The following is an 18,295-nucleotide window of genomic DNA, read 5'->3' on the forward strand; positions in this document are numbered from 1 at the left end:
TTAAACTTTAAACGGTTTTTACTTAACTTTAACTTAACTTAACTTACTTACTTACTTACTTACTTACTTACTTACTTACTTACTTCTTACTACTTCTCTCTCTCTCTCTCTCTCTCTCTCTCTCTCTCTCTCTCTCTCTCTCTCTCTCTCTCTCTCTCTCTCTCTGTGTGTGTGTATGTGTGTGTGTGTGTGTGTTGTGTGTGTGTGTGTTGTGTGTGTGTGTGTGTGTGTGTGTGTGTGAAGTATGTGTTGTGTGCATATATATAAAATATAGATACATATTTTTTTATATCTCTATTAAACAAGTCTGGATGAATCCTGAAACGAGAGAAGTAACATCTAGGAGAGTCGCGGTTCACGTCAAATTAACATTAAAGATATACTGAGGATATTCCGAGATTCTTTCTTTCCTCTTTAGAATTTCTTCGCGACAGTCGTAACCGCTTTACTCCCGGGTGCACTTTGCGGCACGAGACGAACAGTTATCAGCGATAGATCGAGCATTTTACGCTGGTATTTCTTGTGAAACACCATAGCGGCAGATTGCGTCTTAAACACAATGGTCGCATTACCTTCGCCCATGCGTATATTCTATAACACGAAGAATAGAGAAAATATTGGTTATTAAATTATCGAGTATATATCGTTTATTTAAAATAAACATAAATCTAAGTAAAAAAATATATAGTTTTTAAATTGAATGAACGTGTTTTATATACATTTCAGCTGTATACATTTTCGAAATAAAATACAAAATAAAGAGTCAGTATATACAGAGTTCAAGTGTAAGATTTTAATGATTATTTTATAAAATTTATGGATGTTTTACATTAGCTGTATTACGATAAAAATTTATATGCTTTGTTAATTTTTAAACTTCTTAATTACATTTTATACACGGAGAAGAAAATAATACTGAGAAAATATAAATTACACACACACACACACGCACGCACGCACGCACGCACGCACGCACGCACGCACGCACGCACGCACGCACGCACGCATACATACACACAAATTATATAAAATTATATAGTAAAATTAATAATTTCAATTTAATATATAATAATTATATAATTTATACATATATATTCAATATATTGGAATCAGTATTTTGATACCAAATATATTAACATCATGTGTATACAATACATAAAATATGTAAAAAAAACAATATATTATTAATATTATAAAAGTATTTTCTTTTCCAAATAATTACATAGGAACATTCATATATCCCAACATCATATAGATATTATATTTTTTAATGAAACTATTAAAAAAAATATAATTGTTGCATCATGTCAGAAACTTAATGGAATAAGTTTATGATATTTATATTTTGATATTAATAACTCGATATAAAACAAATGTTTTATAAAATAAAGAAATATTGATGTATTATAAAAAATAAAATACTTATTTCTAATACATATTTCTTTGGAATAAATGTAATTATAATACATATCTTTGGAATTAACAATAGTAAATTAAAAACTAAGGATAACAGATCAAACATAATATATTTGGAATAACAGTCTAAATTTATAAATTGTTTATGATGAAATGATATCTCGTCTCTTTCTTATGTCTACGATATTTTCGAATAAAATGTTTTCTATATAGAAATATCTATGTAAAGAAAATATAAGTAAAAATAAATCATGGCCTTTTGAAGAAATGAACTTAAGAGAAATAAATCTTGAGAGACAAACATAAACTTTGTATTTTTCGTAAAAATGAAAGAAGTGATATGAAACATGCATGATAAATAATGGAAACTAATACAAGTAAATGTGCCAAGTGAATATTTTTCATGTAAATATAGTCACCTCAATAGTTCCGATGGCTTGACACATACGTCTGATTTGGGCCTCAGACGTGCTTGCGGCTAAGTTTTCTAATTTAACTGTGTTTGTCTTTATTTCAGGTAATTTTTTCGCTTGTATTGCAGATTTCTGCAGCACAATTCGCTGAGAATTTTGTTGCGCACTTGTGGCTTTTTGAATATAGACATTCGCATTATCATTGATCACGGTTTTCTGTAGACCACTCGATGCTTTATGCCCCATTACTCTCTGATTAATGATTGATGCTTTTGAACCGACAACCGTCGATTTTTGTAATGCATTACTCTGATTCTGCAAAACTTTCTGAGTCTGTATAATCTGCACATTAGATATTTTCTGCTGTAATCCCTGATTTTTTTGTAAATTGGAGACAGTTTTTTGTATCGTGGTGGCAACTTTTTGCGAATTTAATAGAGGTTTCTGTATCACAACTCTTCGCATGCCAGATGGTTGTACTACTTGTCTCGTTTGTACAATATCAATAGCTTGACTGGTCACTTGTCCGGAATTATTTTTTGAGCCACTCGTATCTGATAAATCGTTAGTTTGTATCGTTCTGATAATTCGCATATTAGATGGTCTGTCTGCTGCCTATAACAAAAACATATATTTTAGAAAAATATGTTATGCAGAAGATGATTCTTAATCATTTTATTTAAAAAATATATTAATAATATAAAGATAATTTTAATTTTAATGCATCTCTCAAACAATAAAAAAATTTTTTTCAATTTAAAAAATTTAATGAACTTTAAAATTTTTAAACTCTAATCTGAAGGAAATAAAAGAAACAAAATTCATTGAAAAAGTACATTTTATTAAATATATACATAAGAGATATGTTTACAATAAAGAATCACGATATTCTATTTAAAAATGTACATATAATTATAATTAATAATAAATATTTAAAATATGTATTTTCTTTTATTAATAATTGAATATGTAATAATAATGCAATTCTGATAGAATTTTAAATCTTTTACAATCTGTTCACTTTTTCACATAAAAATATCTATATACATACATAATTTGAAAAGTATATTATCACTGGATATTCTTGTTATTTAATTTATATTAATACAAAAATAAGAATTTGTTCTTTTTAAAATCTTTTTTTAGACATATATAATATTAGGTGTAATAAAAAGAAATCCATTATTTTTGTCATGAAATTGAATGGAAAAATAATGGATTTCTTTTTATTAGACCTAATATCTACGCATGCACACAAAGCTTGCGCAGGCACGCACGCACGCACGCGCAGGCACGCACGCACGCACGCGCAGGCACGCACGCACGCACGCACGCACGCACGCACGCACAATCTGTACACACAAGAGAAAAAGATATACTTTGTGCAATTCTATAATCGACATCTCATTATTAGCATTAGAAAATGAATCAATACTAATGAATGTAACATAATAATATAATTAATGTTGTACCTCTGTGTTTTGTGTATTGACAGGACGACTGCGTCCTTTAGCAACAGTAGGACGAATTTTAACAGTGTCATTTACAAGTCCCATCAGCGTCGACACAGACTTTGTTTCTTGCTGAATATTTTCATTTGCTGAAAGATTTCAGTTATATTCAATTATATTAAGTTATATTTGTGATTAATAACAAATAGAAAAGGAACATTCTTGTATTAGATGCTAGCCAGCATCGTACACAAGCGACACTCTGTAACTGTACGATTCCGTGCTTTCAAACTATGACACAAATCGACACAAACACATCTAAAACGTTAAGCTCGACTTACCATCGTTTTATATCACTTCGCGAGTACCAAATTTTTACATTTCATTATCATTAATTTTTTTGGTAATACTCCACAATAAAAAATATTAAGATTATATTCGGTTATAGGTATAAGATCTTTTTTTATTTCATTTTAGTAAAATAAAACGAAGCAATATTTGAGTTACAGTGTAAGTAGACAGTGTGTTTTACTCTGTCACAAGAGTGTACAACTGTGTTCTCTTGCTTATGGTGCTGTAAAGCACCATAATTACATAATATAAAAATAATAATATAATTTACCTGCAATAGTATTCGAATCGATCTTCGTATCTTCATTTTGCTTCTCTATCGCGGCCATTTTACGTCTATTCTCTTTCTCGCGTAGTAACTTTTCCCGAAGACGTTTTTGTTCCTCCATTTTTTTACGATACTCTTGCATTTCTGGATCATTATCTTCGTCCTGAGATTATAGTTTTGCGATATATTTAGAATTTATTGTTTCGAAAGATATTGCTTGTAGAAGTTTACCTTATCAACAACGGTTTCACCTGCTGTATGTACTCTTCGCACTTCTTGAAGATTTCTGTTGGGAGGTTTACTGCGTTTCGGACTCAATTCTCGCGGTTTATCCGAAGATTCAGAGATCCTCTTTTGTGAAGGCCTGTTTACTCCACGAGATGCGAAATTCGTCGATCTAGTCTTTTGATCATAAGAATCGCCACGATACACATTCGGTGGCGTTCTGCTTCTCTGTATATGATCATTTCTTGTTCGTAGCGGTAAATCTCTTTCTCGATAACTCTGGTGAGATCCTCTGTGATCCTTATACCAAGATAAAATGAATGAATATAAGAAATAAGCAAAATAACATAAATATCTTGATGATTATATTTACCTCTTGATAATTGTCCCTTTGATCCCACTGACTTTCCGATTTAAATTTACTATCGTTGTAACTACTTTCGCGAGAATAATTATTATCTGAAGGATAATGCTTACTCGGGCTCATATTTTGAGATCTTTGAGGTCTATTTTCTTGCCATACGTCAGAAAAATATGCATATGGATCCTATAATAATGATAATGTAATTTAATGATTTCAAGTTTGATTTATTAATTTTTATTACGCAATTACTTACATCACTTTTATTTTGTTGATAGTTCTGTTGATATTGCGATGAACCTTGCTGAGATTGAGTGTAGGATCCTTGATTCTGATATAATGAAAGAGGTTGTGGAAATTGTCCACTATGAGAAACTTGCGATTGAACTTGCTGATTAGAATCCCATGCAAGTCGAGCTAAATACATTTATCATAAAAGAGGAACACGATTAAAGATACTATATAAAAAAGAATAATAATGGATTCTTGACAATTCAAATAAATAAAATAAATAAATGAGTATTAAGAGTTAGGCATGGAAATTATTGCGCAAACTAGTCAATTAATAATAAAACAATGTAATTTTAATACAAACGACCATTAAGATCTCTAAAATAATTCACATATAAAAACAAACAGTTTGAATTTATAAAACGATATAGAACATCTAGATCTGTTATATTCTAATTTATTTATAACTCGAGGCTTCTCTCCCTTTACTTTTAATTAGATCAGTTGATATTATTGTACAGTACGCGATTGACTTTCATAATAAAATTTACAGCGTATGAATTTGCAGCATCTCAAAAATATGTTCAACATAGATATCTTATGTAAATTTTTTCGAATATGTCTTTCTTACTATTATTGATTTAAAATTATACTGTACAGTAAACTTGGCAATTTGAAGACATTGATTTGGACGAAACATATGTGCACAATAACAAGATTTGTACCGTTTTAATTTTTTGCAAAAATTTGATTATATCATCATGAAGAGGACCATGATTCGCGCAGATTATGTTGCTTGGCGCGTTACTCAATGCTACATGTGTTTATTGTTGTACGCTTCGGTAGTCCAAGTGTATGACATAACTCGCGCGGATCATTTTTACGGTCGTTTTTTCCATGAATGCGGTAATTCTTATTCATTATAATTATCAGAAGACATAATATTTCATATTGAATATTCATTTTTTGTATACGTTTTCATATACGTATTATACGGAAAAAATTATTCAATTGGCGTTGAAATGTATAATGTATTGAAGAGGACTCAAATCGTGGATCGAAACGTATATGTTATTATTAATCGCCATGTTATTATTAATCGCCATATAATATCGTCGTTTGAATAAATTAATGTATATATACATAATATTCTAATATTAACTCTTAAAGGCACTCCATTTATTGATTTATTTCGTCAGAGCCTATTTTTAATTTTTTTACATTATTTAAAAATACTTCTCAATTGCACAATTAAATGCAATACATAATTAATGTACAATAAAAGAACATCTTACCGTCATTTCCAGGTTGAACAGTGCCTCTAAAATGAGGGTTGATTAGAATCTTGTGGCCTGGAGGCAAAGACACACTATGTGATACATTAGATACCGACTGTTGTGGTACCGGTGGCATCGTATTATTAAATTGGTTATTGGGTACTTGATCGGGATGATAACCAGCTCTTGCGTCGTATACGCTCCGACCTTCGAATTGTGATTCTTGGAACGGCGGCAATCTGTTTTCGAAGGGCGGCTGACTAGGCATTTGCGGTACGGTTGGCAGGTTTTGCATGGGTGGGCCCTGGGAGGGTTGCTGGCGTGGGAATCCCTGCATAGGCGGCATCGGCAGATTTCCTCCCGGTGGCAGCATATTCGGATTCCCAGACGGCAGTATGTTCGGATTGCCGAGAAGTGAGACTCCGCCTGAATTGCCTTGCAATAAAGGCCCTTGATTACTTTGCATTGGCCGATTCTCTTGCATGATACCGACTGGATTTGGGAATGGTGGTTGCATCGATGAATGATACGGTGGCTGATTGGGTGAACAATTGTAACTCGGTCCTTGCATAGATCCTACCGTCAAGGGACCTCTGGGTCCATACTCGGGCAGTCTCGAGCCAATTGGACGTGGTCCTAAAGAGCTCTGGAATTGTCCGGGATTGAATTGCGGCCTGTTCTCCGTGAATTGCGCGGGCGGCCCTTGCATCGGGCCGTTCAGACCAAAGGGCTGTTGAAAGGGTTGTTGTGGATTAGCTTGTTGGTATATTAGCTGTTGATTTTGCATGTTACTTAATACACCCAGAAGACATGGTCTGGTCTCTATTAATGGCGGTCTACACACAGACGGTTGACTTTCAAAACTCGGCCGTGCCGTACCAAATCTGCGAAGTGAAAAGTATTATCTTAAAACATTAGAACATTTGAAAGAGAAACATAAGCAGGACACACAGATAATACTGTTTCCTTTCATTTTTTCTTATTTACTTAATTATTATTTCCATTAATTACAAATCATTTATTATCATTTATTATTAAAACCAAATGTTACCTTGGATTAAAGTTTCCAGTTTGTACGTTAAATCTTCCTCTACTTCCTCTTGCTCCACGACCCCGTCCTCCTCTTCCTCTGAATGATGTTCTGGATGGTTCCGATGTGAGGATATTCTCTAATGTATCCGGAATATCATTGTTCATCCTTTGAGAAATCATTGTACGCTCGTTTTGAAATCTGTTTCGCCTTTCCTTCGCCTCTTCGCAGTCGTCGTCTTCCATTCCTTGCCCGTTGCCGATGTACATGCTCTTCTGCACGTTTTTCTGCAACTTCTCGCGCAGATCGCCCATGCCGATGTTATTAGAAACGTTAATGCTATTGGACTCCAAATTTCTGTTGGACTGAGGCAACGCCTCATGTTCATTCGCATACTCGGCATTCTCATCTTGCTCATAATATGACGACGACTGTGTCTCCGGATGCTCTCCATCTTTATAGAAATCGTTATCGCTACGTTTATCAGTATTGCCTCTACTAAATTCTATATTTTCGTCTTCAGCATCTAAGTCGTCGAGCGCGTCCGTGACTCCTAAGTCCAGTACATCATCTGTTTCCTCTTCTCCCTTATAGCTATTCTGCTGCTCGGGGAATCAAATTGCCAGATATTTGTAATGTAAATACAAAATTTAACCATGTAATGTAGTTATATAATCTATATATCATTAACATATCTAAAGTTGTGCGTATATTCTCCATTTTCTTTTCGTGAAACATAAATGTGTTGGTATAAATACTATAAATATATACATTCGCACAAGTTAGAATTCCGTAATGTCTTTATATAATAATTCGACATATGTAAAATGTAATTTGCGACTTCTATTTTCTTAAAGATTTTATCTTTAGCCTATTATCCTATTCACATATTCAGGAGAAGCATGCTCTTATGATAATAATGAAACATAAGTCTCATAAAGGACCAATGATAGCGACAAGTCCAAGTACACAGCAGCGAAAAATGTGAATGCGACATAATATATTATCGATAAAAGAAAAATGTAATAAATCGTATTGTATAATAATCAAATATAATCTTTACGTAATAGAATTTTGTTTACGCTTCATGGAACAAGATTTATATATAGCAGTGCAATATAATATAATTCATCTTGATTCTCGATGACCCACATACACATAGTTATACAGTAGAATTTAGACATACACAATTTTTAAAGTTTATTCTTTCCAAATTTCAGCATAACGAGATAATGCGAGAATCACAACGTATTTATTTAAAAACATGTTTTTAAAATTAATGTCATATCAGCTATAATCGAATACATGTAAGTTATTTTTATTATTATTTTTATTATTATATTCAATAAGTTGCATTAAATTAATATTCGTTAAATATAACATATAACATACGTTAATATACGAAATTATACAATTTTAATCATTATGTGAAAATATTCAATCAGCTCAGAATATATTGTATTGCATCGATAACTAAATTATTTTTCATGGTATCTATTTTATCAGATTAAGATACTTAACCCTTACAATATAAAATATTTGGTGCCTCCGTCCAAATATGGGTCACTAGAATCCATCCGTTTTTTTCATCTATTAAAAATGGAGAAAATCTCTAAAAATGTACTAACTTTCAACTTTTTAGAATAAATTGAAACTTCATTTTGGAAAATAATAAAATGTAGTATAATGAATAATTTATAGTTAGCGAAAGACTCAAAGAAATTTGTACGAACAGAAATCACTCGGTCATTAGTGACCCAACCTTATACGGTAAAGGTTAATATTAAGAATCGCGATACAATTCGCATTAAAATTGCAGGTGATAATTTTTCACAATCACCACGTTACAGGAAATCAAGAGAAAGTCGATAAGATTATACTATTGGAATGGCTTAATGTAAAATTCACATAAAAAATTTCTTTAGCATATACAATACATGTATGTATTTATTTAGATACAAGTATTTCCCTTGTTAATTTTTGAATTTTATATAAAATGAAATAAAAGTTTATTCCCAAAGAAAATAATTGCTTATTATAAATTATTAACACTCTGACTAAATGAAAAACTAAATAATATTTTGCTTTTTATACAAGGCTTTTTATAATGCAACTATATAATATATATTCAGTATTTCACATTAAACCATTCAAGGTAACGAACTCTTTTAAGGAATAAAGAGAATAATCATAGAAATTTACATTAGGAATTAGCACATATAAGATATTATGTAAATTGTATTATATCATAAATCAATTGTCGTTTGAATAAAATTACGAACATTGCTGACGTTTCTGTTCAATTTTTCGATATCGCTTAATGTTCACAATTTATAAAAGTTACAATCGCACAACAGGTAAAATAAATACATTTAGCATTGATATTATTAGATTAATATCTTTTAGTACATTAATTGTTAAAAATATATAGAAATTTGCACTGTGTGTTATATTGTATTAGAAATGTTTTAAAATAAACATAAATATCTCAAGCTATTATGTATGTATATAAGAAACATTTTTCATATATGTATAATAAATCAATGTAATCTATTAGTTTTATAACATCTAATATTACAACAATTTATCAGCAGCTACTTGTATTTTTTCTACCCACATGATTTTTTAGCTATTCATTGATACAAATTACGTGCTTACATCAAGCATATATTTTTTGCGTAACTGTAGTGACAATTTTCACAAGTATTTATATCTAGATAAAAAAGATGCCTTGTATTTATATTGAAATATTAAACAATAAAATATCAAACTTAGTTATATATTCGCGTTAAGGTACAAATATATTCGCGTGTAAAATAGGTATTTCCAAACAGAAAATATCTATTTATAATTATTGAAAAAATATCTAGCACAACAGATATTGTATAGCACACATGAGTACATTTACATATGTTAAACTAGATATGTATAATAATTAGTTATATATTACGCATTTTAAAGTTTTGAATTTATCATATAGCGATAAAAGAATATGTGAGGAAATATCAAGTTTTTTTTCCTAGTACAATCAACGCGTGTCGATATAATTGATATTACATTTATATTGCAATCTCAATTCTTTAACTTATGCATAAAATGCATTAAAATGTTGACAGGTAACGATATAATATACATAAATAATATACATATATAAATTATAAGTATCGATATATCATAATTATTATATAAAATTAAAGAATTTTAGGCTTTGTAAACAATCAGTCAACTTCTTTATTGGACACACTGTACTGGAATCCCTTATAAGAAACATCAGAGTATTTTCGTGAAAAAACAGAAACATTGTTAGTTTATTTTTTAATCCTCTATAACGCCATGTAATTTTGAAATTATATCATATTTATATTTATCAGATTTATATTTTTTAAGTTTTATTTCATATTTTCATTATAATTGAACATAATATTTTATTGGTGCACTATGCTGCATCACAATATCATTATCTAAAAGTCTATTTATAATGGATTTTTTTTACAAAAAATGAGGACAGCTCATTTTTTCTGATAAAAAGAGACATAAAATGTTAGGAGGTAAAGGTTTTTAAAATATAATGTTCAAAATGTAATATATACATTTTTGCTTAATTTTTAACTTCAAATGCAAATTGTTTTATGGACTTCTACATACTTAACATATAAATAAAACTACGTTATATATGTATATGCAAGTGTTGTACTCAACTATGAAAAACTTCAAAGTTATAAATCATTTTTGAGAATAAAATATTAAAAAATTAAAAATTAATTGTTAATTTATATCTCAAAATCAATATTTGTTACATATTTTTTTTCCAAATATAAAAAGATTTATAGTTATAGAGGATTAACAATATTTGTTCGGTTAGCGACAATGAATAATAATAGTTGTAAAAATTACTTTCGGCATAATTAACTTAACGAAAGTAACACAAATAAAGATTTAAAAATAAGATAATTTCTAGATTAAGGTATCATCATAAAGAAGACAAAAACCATCATAATTGAGAGAGCCGAATATATCGAGCATAAAATTTCATCCGACTGAAGAACGGAACAATATGCTTACCCTTTCTAATTCATAGTCATCTGCTAGGAGAGCCTCCTCCTCGTCATTACCCAGATCGTATTCTTCATCCCCGAGATCTTCATCCAGCAAGGTATCATCACTAAAAGAATCAACAAATGTTTTTTTTACGAGAAAATGTAATTACAAGAGCGTTAATGGGAAAGAAAAAGCTCTAGTCTCCAAAGTGACAACAATTTACGTCATTGTTAGAAGCGTTAGCGATTCTAACCTGCTTATTTCGAACGAGAATTCGCGATCGCGGCAATTCGGAGCAATCGTTTTCTAATTGTGATTTTAATGGAAAATTACACGAAAATAAAATTCTAAAATTAATTGTGATATTCTGGAACAAGAAATGAAAATACTTACTGCTCTGACATCGTAAATCACAGCTTCTCGTCAATGTTCGTAAGGTAGAACGGAATCAAGAAGCATTAATGAGCTTTAAGGGATTCAAACTGAGACGTAGCAAGATGTCAAGGTGGACCAAATCGCAAAATCGAAGATTCCTTTGATCCCTTTTGCATTGAACATTTGTTATGCGTATTAACTAGTAACTTTCTATTAAATTATCTTAATTTCAGCAAATATTTAAAGAATGTACTAAATTGATACAATATGCATCAAATGATTAATTAAATATTTATATCATGTATGTATCGTCGAAATTAAAACCTGCGGCACACGATTTTTCTGCTAAATTGCTAGCCGGATTAGAATCTTGCCATCGTATTGGCTGCGATGCTATCAGTGCCAGCCAATACGATGGCAAGATTCTAATCCGGCTAACAATCCTACAGGAAAACAAGCATCATGTGCCACTCTAGCTTAAGATAATTCAATAGAAAGTTATTAATTATAATAACCGTATTAAATGTGATGTAAACTAGACCAAAAATATATTTCCATCCAGCATAATTTAGATGTAGTACAGACACGAACCACGTCTACTTTTGATAGTTTCGATGCTACGATTTAATTGACGCATCACAAAAATAAAACGTAATACAGTATCACGGCATCTAGATCTAAAAGTATAATCCAATCAGCGCAAAAAAAACTTCCAACAGTTGCAAAATAAACATTCTGCTGAACGCAGCCATTCACAATTGCAGAAAAGAAAGTAGAAAAAAGGAAAATTATGCTGATTCTACAATGAGTCGATAGTCGGAAGTTATAGTCTTAATCGGTGAAGTTGGGATCCAATCAGTCTTAGGGCTCTCTGAGCACAAGAATTGTCGTAACACTTACTTAGAGACTTAACTTGTAGATGTAAGTAACGCACAAGCTACGATGTCCAATTTATTGCCGTCTCTGGAGACACGGTAATAAGTTGTACATCATATGTGAAAACTTGTGCGTTATTTACGTCTACAATTTAAGTCTAAGTAAATGTTAGGTTAGGTTACGACAATTCTTGTGCTTAGACCTTTAATCGTACAAGTTGGTTATTAGTCAACTTCATTGATAAGACTTAGGACTACCGATTACCGACTCATTGTAGAATCAGCAGTAAACCGATTCAAAAATTAATTGCAAGCCGATCGTAAGTGTTTGTTGCAACAGCCAATCTGAAGCTTGCATTTTGAAATCGCCTCATATTGGCTGTCGCAACAAACTTGCGATCAGCTTTCAACTAATGTAGAACCGGTTCAAGACACAGGGAACAGGAAATAACAAGATATCCAATCAGAGCTCTGGGATATAATATCAAACTTATGCATGGTTTACAACGGGCAGTAGCAGTAAAGAATTAAGAAGTAGGCGTAAATATCATAATTTATTTTTCTCACATTCAACTATGGTTGGTCGATTTCTATGCCTCCTTAATCTATTACTGCTACTGCCATGTATTAAATGTAAGACCTGACTATGAATACTGGCCTTAGTAATTGTTGAATAATGGCTTTGTTCACTTTTGTAATTTTCACCTCCTTTCAAAATCCATAATCGACCCTCTTAAAACGAGGTGAAAATTACAAAAACGAATTTACTAGAATAATTCATGATAATTTCATTAGGTCAACACCTAGTAAATTTGCTCGCTTTTATAATTTTCATCTTGTTTGAAGATATAGAACCCCTAAAGGATCGATTGTGGATTTTGAAAAGAGGTGAAAATTACAAAAGTGAGCAAAGATTAGGTATTGACCAATTAAATTATAAATTTCTAATGAATTTTCACTTTTGTAATTTTCACCTCATTTGAAGATACACAATCGACTCCCAGAAATCTGATTGAACGGCTTGTTATTCACTGCTGTCTGTGCCTATTGTGTTTAAGCCTTAATAACTGCAGAATTGTGATTGATCACACTATTCCGTTCTATAAATATCCAGATCTAAAATGCTGATTGGATGATTTAAAAGAATACATCAATAACAACGTTCACTCAATTGTTGAGTTCGCTGAACGCCATTGTTGTCTAATTTACATCAAAGGTTCGATCCGAGTCGGAATGTAATAAAAACCAATCAACTGCAATCGAACATTCCCCTGTTACATCGAAATGATAAGAGTTGTGATCAAAGTCTCGTACAAATACTTTGAAGCATTTAATGAACCAATTAGAAGAAAGAATTTTACAAATTGACTAATTGAAAAACGCTTCAAAGCGTTTGCAGTATTACGTTGACCGTATCCAAAGGGAATGCTCGATTGCAATTGATTAGTTTTTATTACATTCCGACTCAGATCGAACCCTTGAGGTTTGTTCACGTCGCATGTTCCAACATGCTTCTGCTACAGTTCTCACTCTAATGAACGCATTGGAGTGAGTAGAAGCTATGGGAGCATATTGAAGCATGCGATGCGAAACCTTGTAAAGGCTTAAACACAATAGATACAGACAACAGGAATAACGAACCGTCCAATCAGAGTTCTAGGATATATAATAATCGAATTTACATTTCAGAGCTTTGATTGGATGGCTCGTTATTCCTTGTTGCTTATTGTGTTTAAGCCTTAAACTAGTGGATTGACGTACTTGAGAGGGCAGTAGCGTGCAAAGCATTTTGCAGTTATAGAAAAAAGGACTTCATGTCCTCTCTTCGGTTTCTCTTTAATTTGAGCTAACGCATGTGAACACTGAACGGATTTCTGTACTTGAGTATTTTCAATCAGATATATTTTTAAGTTTTGAAAGTTCATCTTAAGAACTAGTTCGATAGCGGATTCTTTATCATAGATACTGATTGAGTAATCAAAACGGACATGGCTTCGACTAAGGTCGACTGGGGGCAGTGCGCTGATGAACAGGATAAATTGGCGTCGAAGGTAAAACGGGATTGTTGCGGATGCGCTACAACGGTGTAAGCGTGATTCTTTTGATGTTTATGATATCCATTTCATGAATCACATGGAATCACTATTGATGATTTCACGACTTGTTATTAGATAACTTAGATTCTTAACTTTTTTGTTTTTATTTTCTTCTGTTGTAACTCATATGATTGATCTGTTTTTTGTTTATTGAAACACGCTATGCCAGAAAAAAAAGAAAATAATGTAAGCTTCAGTTGAAACTATCATATCAAATTGATGTAGCAAGTACATTGATTGTATGTCTCATGTATAGGTGACGAGTTTGAACTTAGATAAACCAAACTCGACATCTATTCCTGCTCCAACTGTGAAAGATGGAGATTCCAAAAGTGATGACGATACATCAGAAGAACAGATCTCACCAGCAGAGAAGTCACTCCTGCAAAAGATCATAAGGAAAGGATTAGTGGAGACAACGAAGGATATAGAGATTCAAAGACAAGATCCAAATTCTCCGTTATACAGTGTCAAAACCTTTGATGCACTTCGTCTGTAAATAATTATATACATATATTCATTTTAATTAATTTTTAATTGTTACAAGGAAATCTGATTGAAATGCTGTCTAGTATTTATAATTCTGAGCATTGATTTAACATATATTAGAGCTTATGTATATTGTCTTCTTTTTCTTATCTTCATTAAGAAAAAGAAAAGTAGATAGTGATACATCATACCAATGTCCAAATTTATAGATCTTGAACAGCATTGATTTAGATCCATTAGTTTTAATCATTACTACTATTGGATGCTTTCTATTTAGCAACACAAGTTGACACAAGCATGATTCTTTATAGTATTCAGTGAATAATGAAAATAAAGCAAAATTTATGTATATCGATTTGTATCATCAATTGAAAAGCCTAATACTTGTGATATAAATTTAATATGATGATATATATGTATATATAAATTACAAATATTTCTTATTTTGCATATAGCAAACCTGCCTTGTTAAAAGGAGTTTATGCTTTGGGATTCAATGCACCCTCTAGAATTCAAGAAACTGCTTTACCTACTTTACTCGCTGATCCGTAAGTATTTATCAGAATTATTATTTATTTTTGATATTCTTGACTTTTCTTTGGAAAGACAATTTTCAAACTTACTTGAAATTTTTTTCAGGCCACAAAATATGATCGCACAATCTCAGTCTGGTACGGGTAAGACAGCTGCGTTTGTACTTGCCATGTTGAGTCGGGTAGATGTTACAAAGGAGTACCCACAGGTACTTTGTTTGTCGCCAACTTATGAACTAGCAATCCAAACCGGCGAAGTAGCGGCAAAGATGTCGCGCTTCTGTCCTGAGATAAAAATAAAGTACGCTGTAAGAGGAGAAGAAAGTAATATATCGTTCTCTCGTGCAATTTGAATTGCCTATTAAAATAAATTATTCTCTAGGATTAATATTGCTTTATTGTTTCAGTAAGCCGTGGTTCGAAAATTAGTGAACATATTATTATAGGAACTCCAGGTAAAGTATTGGATTGGGGACAAAAGTTCAAGTTCTTCGATTTAAGCAAAATATCTGTATTTGTATTGGATGAAGCTGACGTTATGATTGCTACGCAAGGCCATCAAGATCAGTGTATCCGTATTCACAAGTAATTTTTCCGAAATGTTTAACATTTATGTGATTGAATATGTTTATATTTTATGCAAAATATTACCTATATTTATTTCATGAATAGATTACTGCCACGTGCATGTCAAATGATGTTCTTCTCTGCGACGTACGAGCCGGAAGTAATGAACTTTGCAGAGATTATAGTCAGTAATCCGCTAATAATACGGCTATTAAGGGAAGAAGAAAGTTTAGATAATATCAAGCAATACTATATTAGATGCAAAAATGTAGATGAAAAATACACAGCTATCACTAATATTTATGGTGTGATTACTATTGGACAAGCGATTATTTTCTGTCATGTAAGATCGATTGTATATTAAATATTAATTAAATCCTATAGAAACAATTTTATAATAACGTATGTCACTTATTTTTAGACGAAGAAAACAGCTAGTTGGTTAGCAGGAAAAATGACAAAAGACGGACATGCGGTAGCAATATTATCTGGTGACTTGACAGTGGAACAAAGAATTTCTGTACTGGATAGATTTAGAGCAGGACTTGAGAAAGTTCTTATCACTACAAATGTTTTAGCTAGAGGTAAATATACAAAGAAAGATCTTTACCTATTTTTATACTTTATGGATTCTGAATTTGTTGCGTATAACAAGAATTGCTTCACACATTTTCCATAATAATAGTAATCATAAAACATAAAAAATAGCCAATCAGAGAATTTTTTTACAATTGACTGTGATTGGCTAATTCTTATGATATATCTTATGGTTACTTGTGGAAACTATATGCATAGTCCTAATAAAATTTAATTTTTAGCAATAAAATGAAAGATTATTGTTAGAAGAGCAAAATGTTTCATATACATTCTCTAAGTCGATGCTGTTCGGAGATATCTCTGAAGCATTAAATACATTAGCACATTTTAGAAAAAAAATATTTCATAAAATATTACTTTTTTTGGTAATCAGATCTTAATATATTTATGTACTAAATAATGAAATGAATTAATTGATTTAAAGAAAATACATAGGTGCTTTAAAAAAAATTATGCAATTTGCAATATACAATTACATTAATTTTGAAAAATAACTATGTATTTTATACGAATTATTCCATTATTTTATATTTAAAAGTGATAAAATATAGTAGCCAAGAAATCAATAATTTATGAAATATTTTATATTTCATATTCATAAAATATATTGTAAAAACTATTGATTTTTAATAATTTTACCTTCTATTTTTATGCGTAGAATAGAGGAATGTTATGTAAAAATGTTACGTAAAAAAATCATTCAATTCCATTAAAAAATGGCGATAAAGTTGATCTTTATATGATCTCGAAAAAATGATTTGTTGATTTGGCAATCATTTTTTTTAGCAATAATAGTATATATTATTCTCTTAATGATCGGTATGCAATTCATTACAATATGTGATAGTCCCAAAATTGACAGGCAAAATTGTTTAATATAATAATTGTTTAATATATAGCACGCATACAGAGTGATCGTTATTTTTAACAATTTTGATTGGGACATTTCTTAAAGTTTTTCCTTATCTCTATGATTTTTTTTAATAAAGTTGTAACAAATTTTTTTCTTTTATCTTTCCTCTTATAAATATCTTTTCTATTCGAAATGTGATAACTCAGCTAAAAATAATCATTTTTTACTCATCCGGGACTTGTTTTAAACGAAAAGACATACGGAAATTGATTTTGTACAGTAAAATTTGAAGATATGTTTCAAAGTTATGAAAAAAAAACAAAGAGATTTTTTAGGAGATGCTTTCATTTTTGATTGAAAAAAAATGACTCGTGTAAAAGCAAATAATTCAGTCGATAAATTTTATTTTTGGTTTGGTCAAAGCTCTTAATACGTGGAAAAAATTTAGGAAGAGGAATCTCACGTTAATTCGAATGAAATCTGTTGTCTTCTGAAATATTTAAAAAATATTTTTAAAAAATTGAAAAAAGTCCCATTTACAAATCATATTAAATTTCAAAATCCCGGTGATACGAGTTAATATTCAGAAAGTCAGAAAAAATTCTGGTGTTACTTTTAGAAGATAATTTTAGGAAGATGTCCTGAAAAAATTTCGAATATTAAAATATCGATAACCCCACACACACACACACACACACACACACACACACACACACACACACACACACACACACACACACACACACACACACACACGACGACGACGACGACGACGACACGACGACGACGACGACGTACGACTACGTACGACGACGACGACACGACACACACACTACACACACACACTAC

General features: G+C 31.1%; 2 protein-coding genes across 2 annotated transcripts in view; one reads left to right on the forward strand and one right to left on the reverse strand.

The window, feature by feature from the left end:
* Window positions 1–414: 414 nt before the first annotated feature.
* On the reverse strand, window positions 415–11,465 carry LOC105620112 (RNA-binding protein 33-like). The gene is made up of 11 exons (XM_012201619.1): window positions 11,455–11,465; window positions 11,086–11,185; window positions 7,045–7,625; window positions 6,012–6,877; window positions 4,742–4,902; window positions 4,498–4,671; window positions 4,131–4,424; window positions 3,903–4,062; window positions 3,302–3,429; window positions 1,836–2,444; window positions 415–591 (listed from the first exon to the last, which is right to left on the reverse strand). Exons 1-11 carry the CDS (start codon window positions 11,463–11,465, stop codon window positions 415–417), a joined length of 3,261 nt encoding a protein of 1,086 aa, XP_012057009.1.
* A 2,834-nt stretch (window positions 11,466–14,299) lies between these two features.
* Window positions 14,300–18,295, forward strand: part of LOC105620113 (DEAD-box helicase Dbp80) — a 4,498-nt gene continuing 502 nt past the window's right edge. Inside the window, exons 1-7 of the mRNA XM_012201620.1 lie at window positions 14,300–14,362; window positions 14,664–14,902; window positions 15,352–15,444; window positions 15,536–15,753; window positions 15,837–16,014; window positions 16,102–16,339; window positions 16,418–16,580. Of these exons, the coding sequence (XP_012057010.1) occupies window positions 14,300–14,362; window positions 14,664–14,902; window positions 15,352–15,444; window positions 15,536–15,753; window positions 15,837–16,014; window positions 16,102–16,339; window positions 16,418–16,580 (1,192 nt within the window). The remainder of the gene's footprint in view (window positions 14,363–14,663; window positions 14,903–15,351; window positions 15,445–15,535; window positions 15,754–15,836; window positions 16,015–16,101; window positions 16,340–16,417; window positions 16,581–18,295) is intronic.

This window comes from Atta cephalotes, assembly GCF_000143395.1.
Source record: "Atta cephalotes unplaced genomic scaffold scaffold00024, whole genome shotgun sequence".
Classification (NCBI taxonomy): domain Eukaryota; kingdom Metazoa; phylum Arthropoda; class Insecta; order Hymenoptera; family Formicidae; genus Atta; species Atta cephalotes.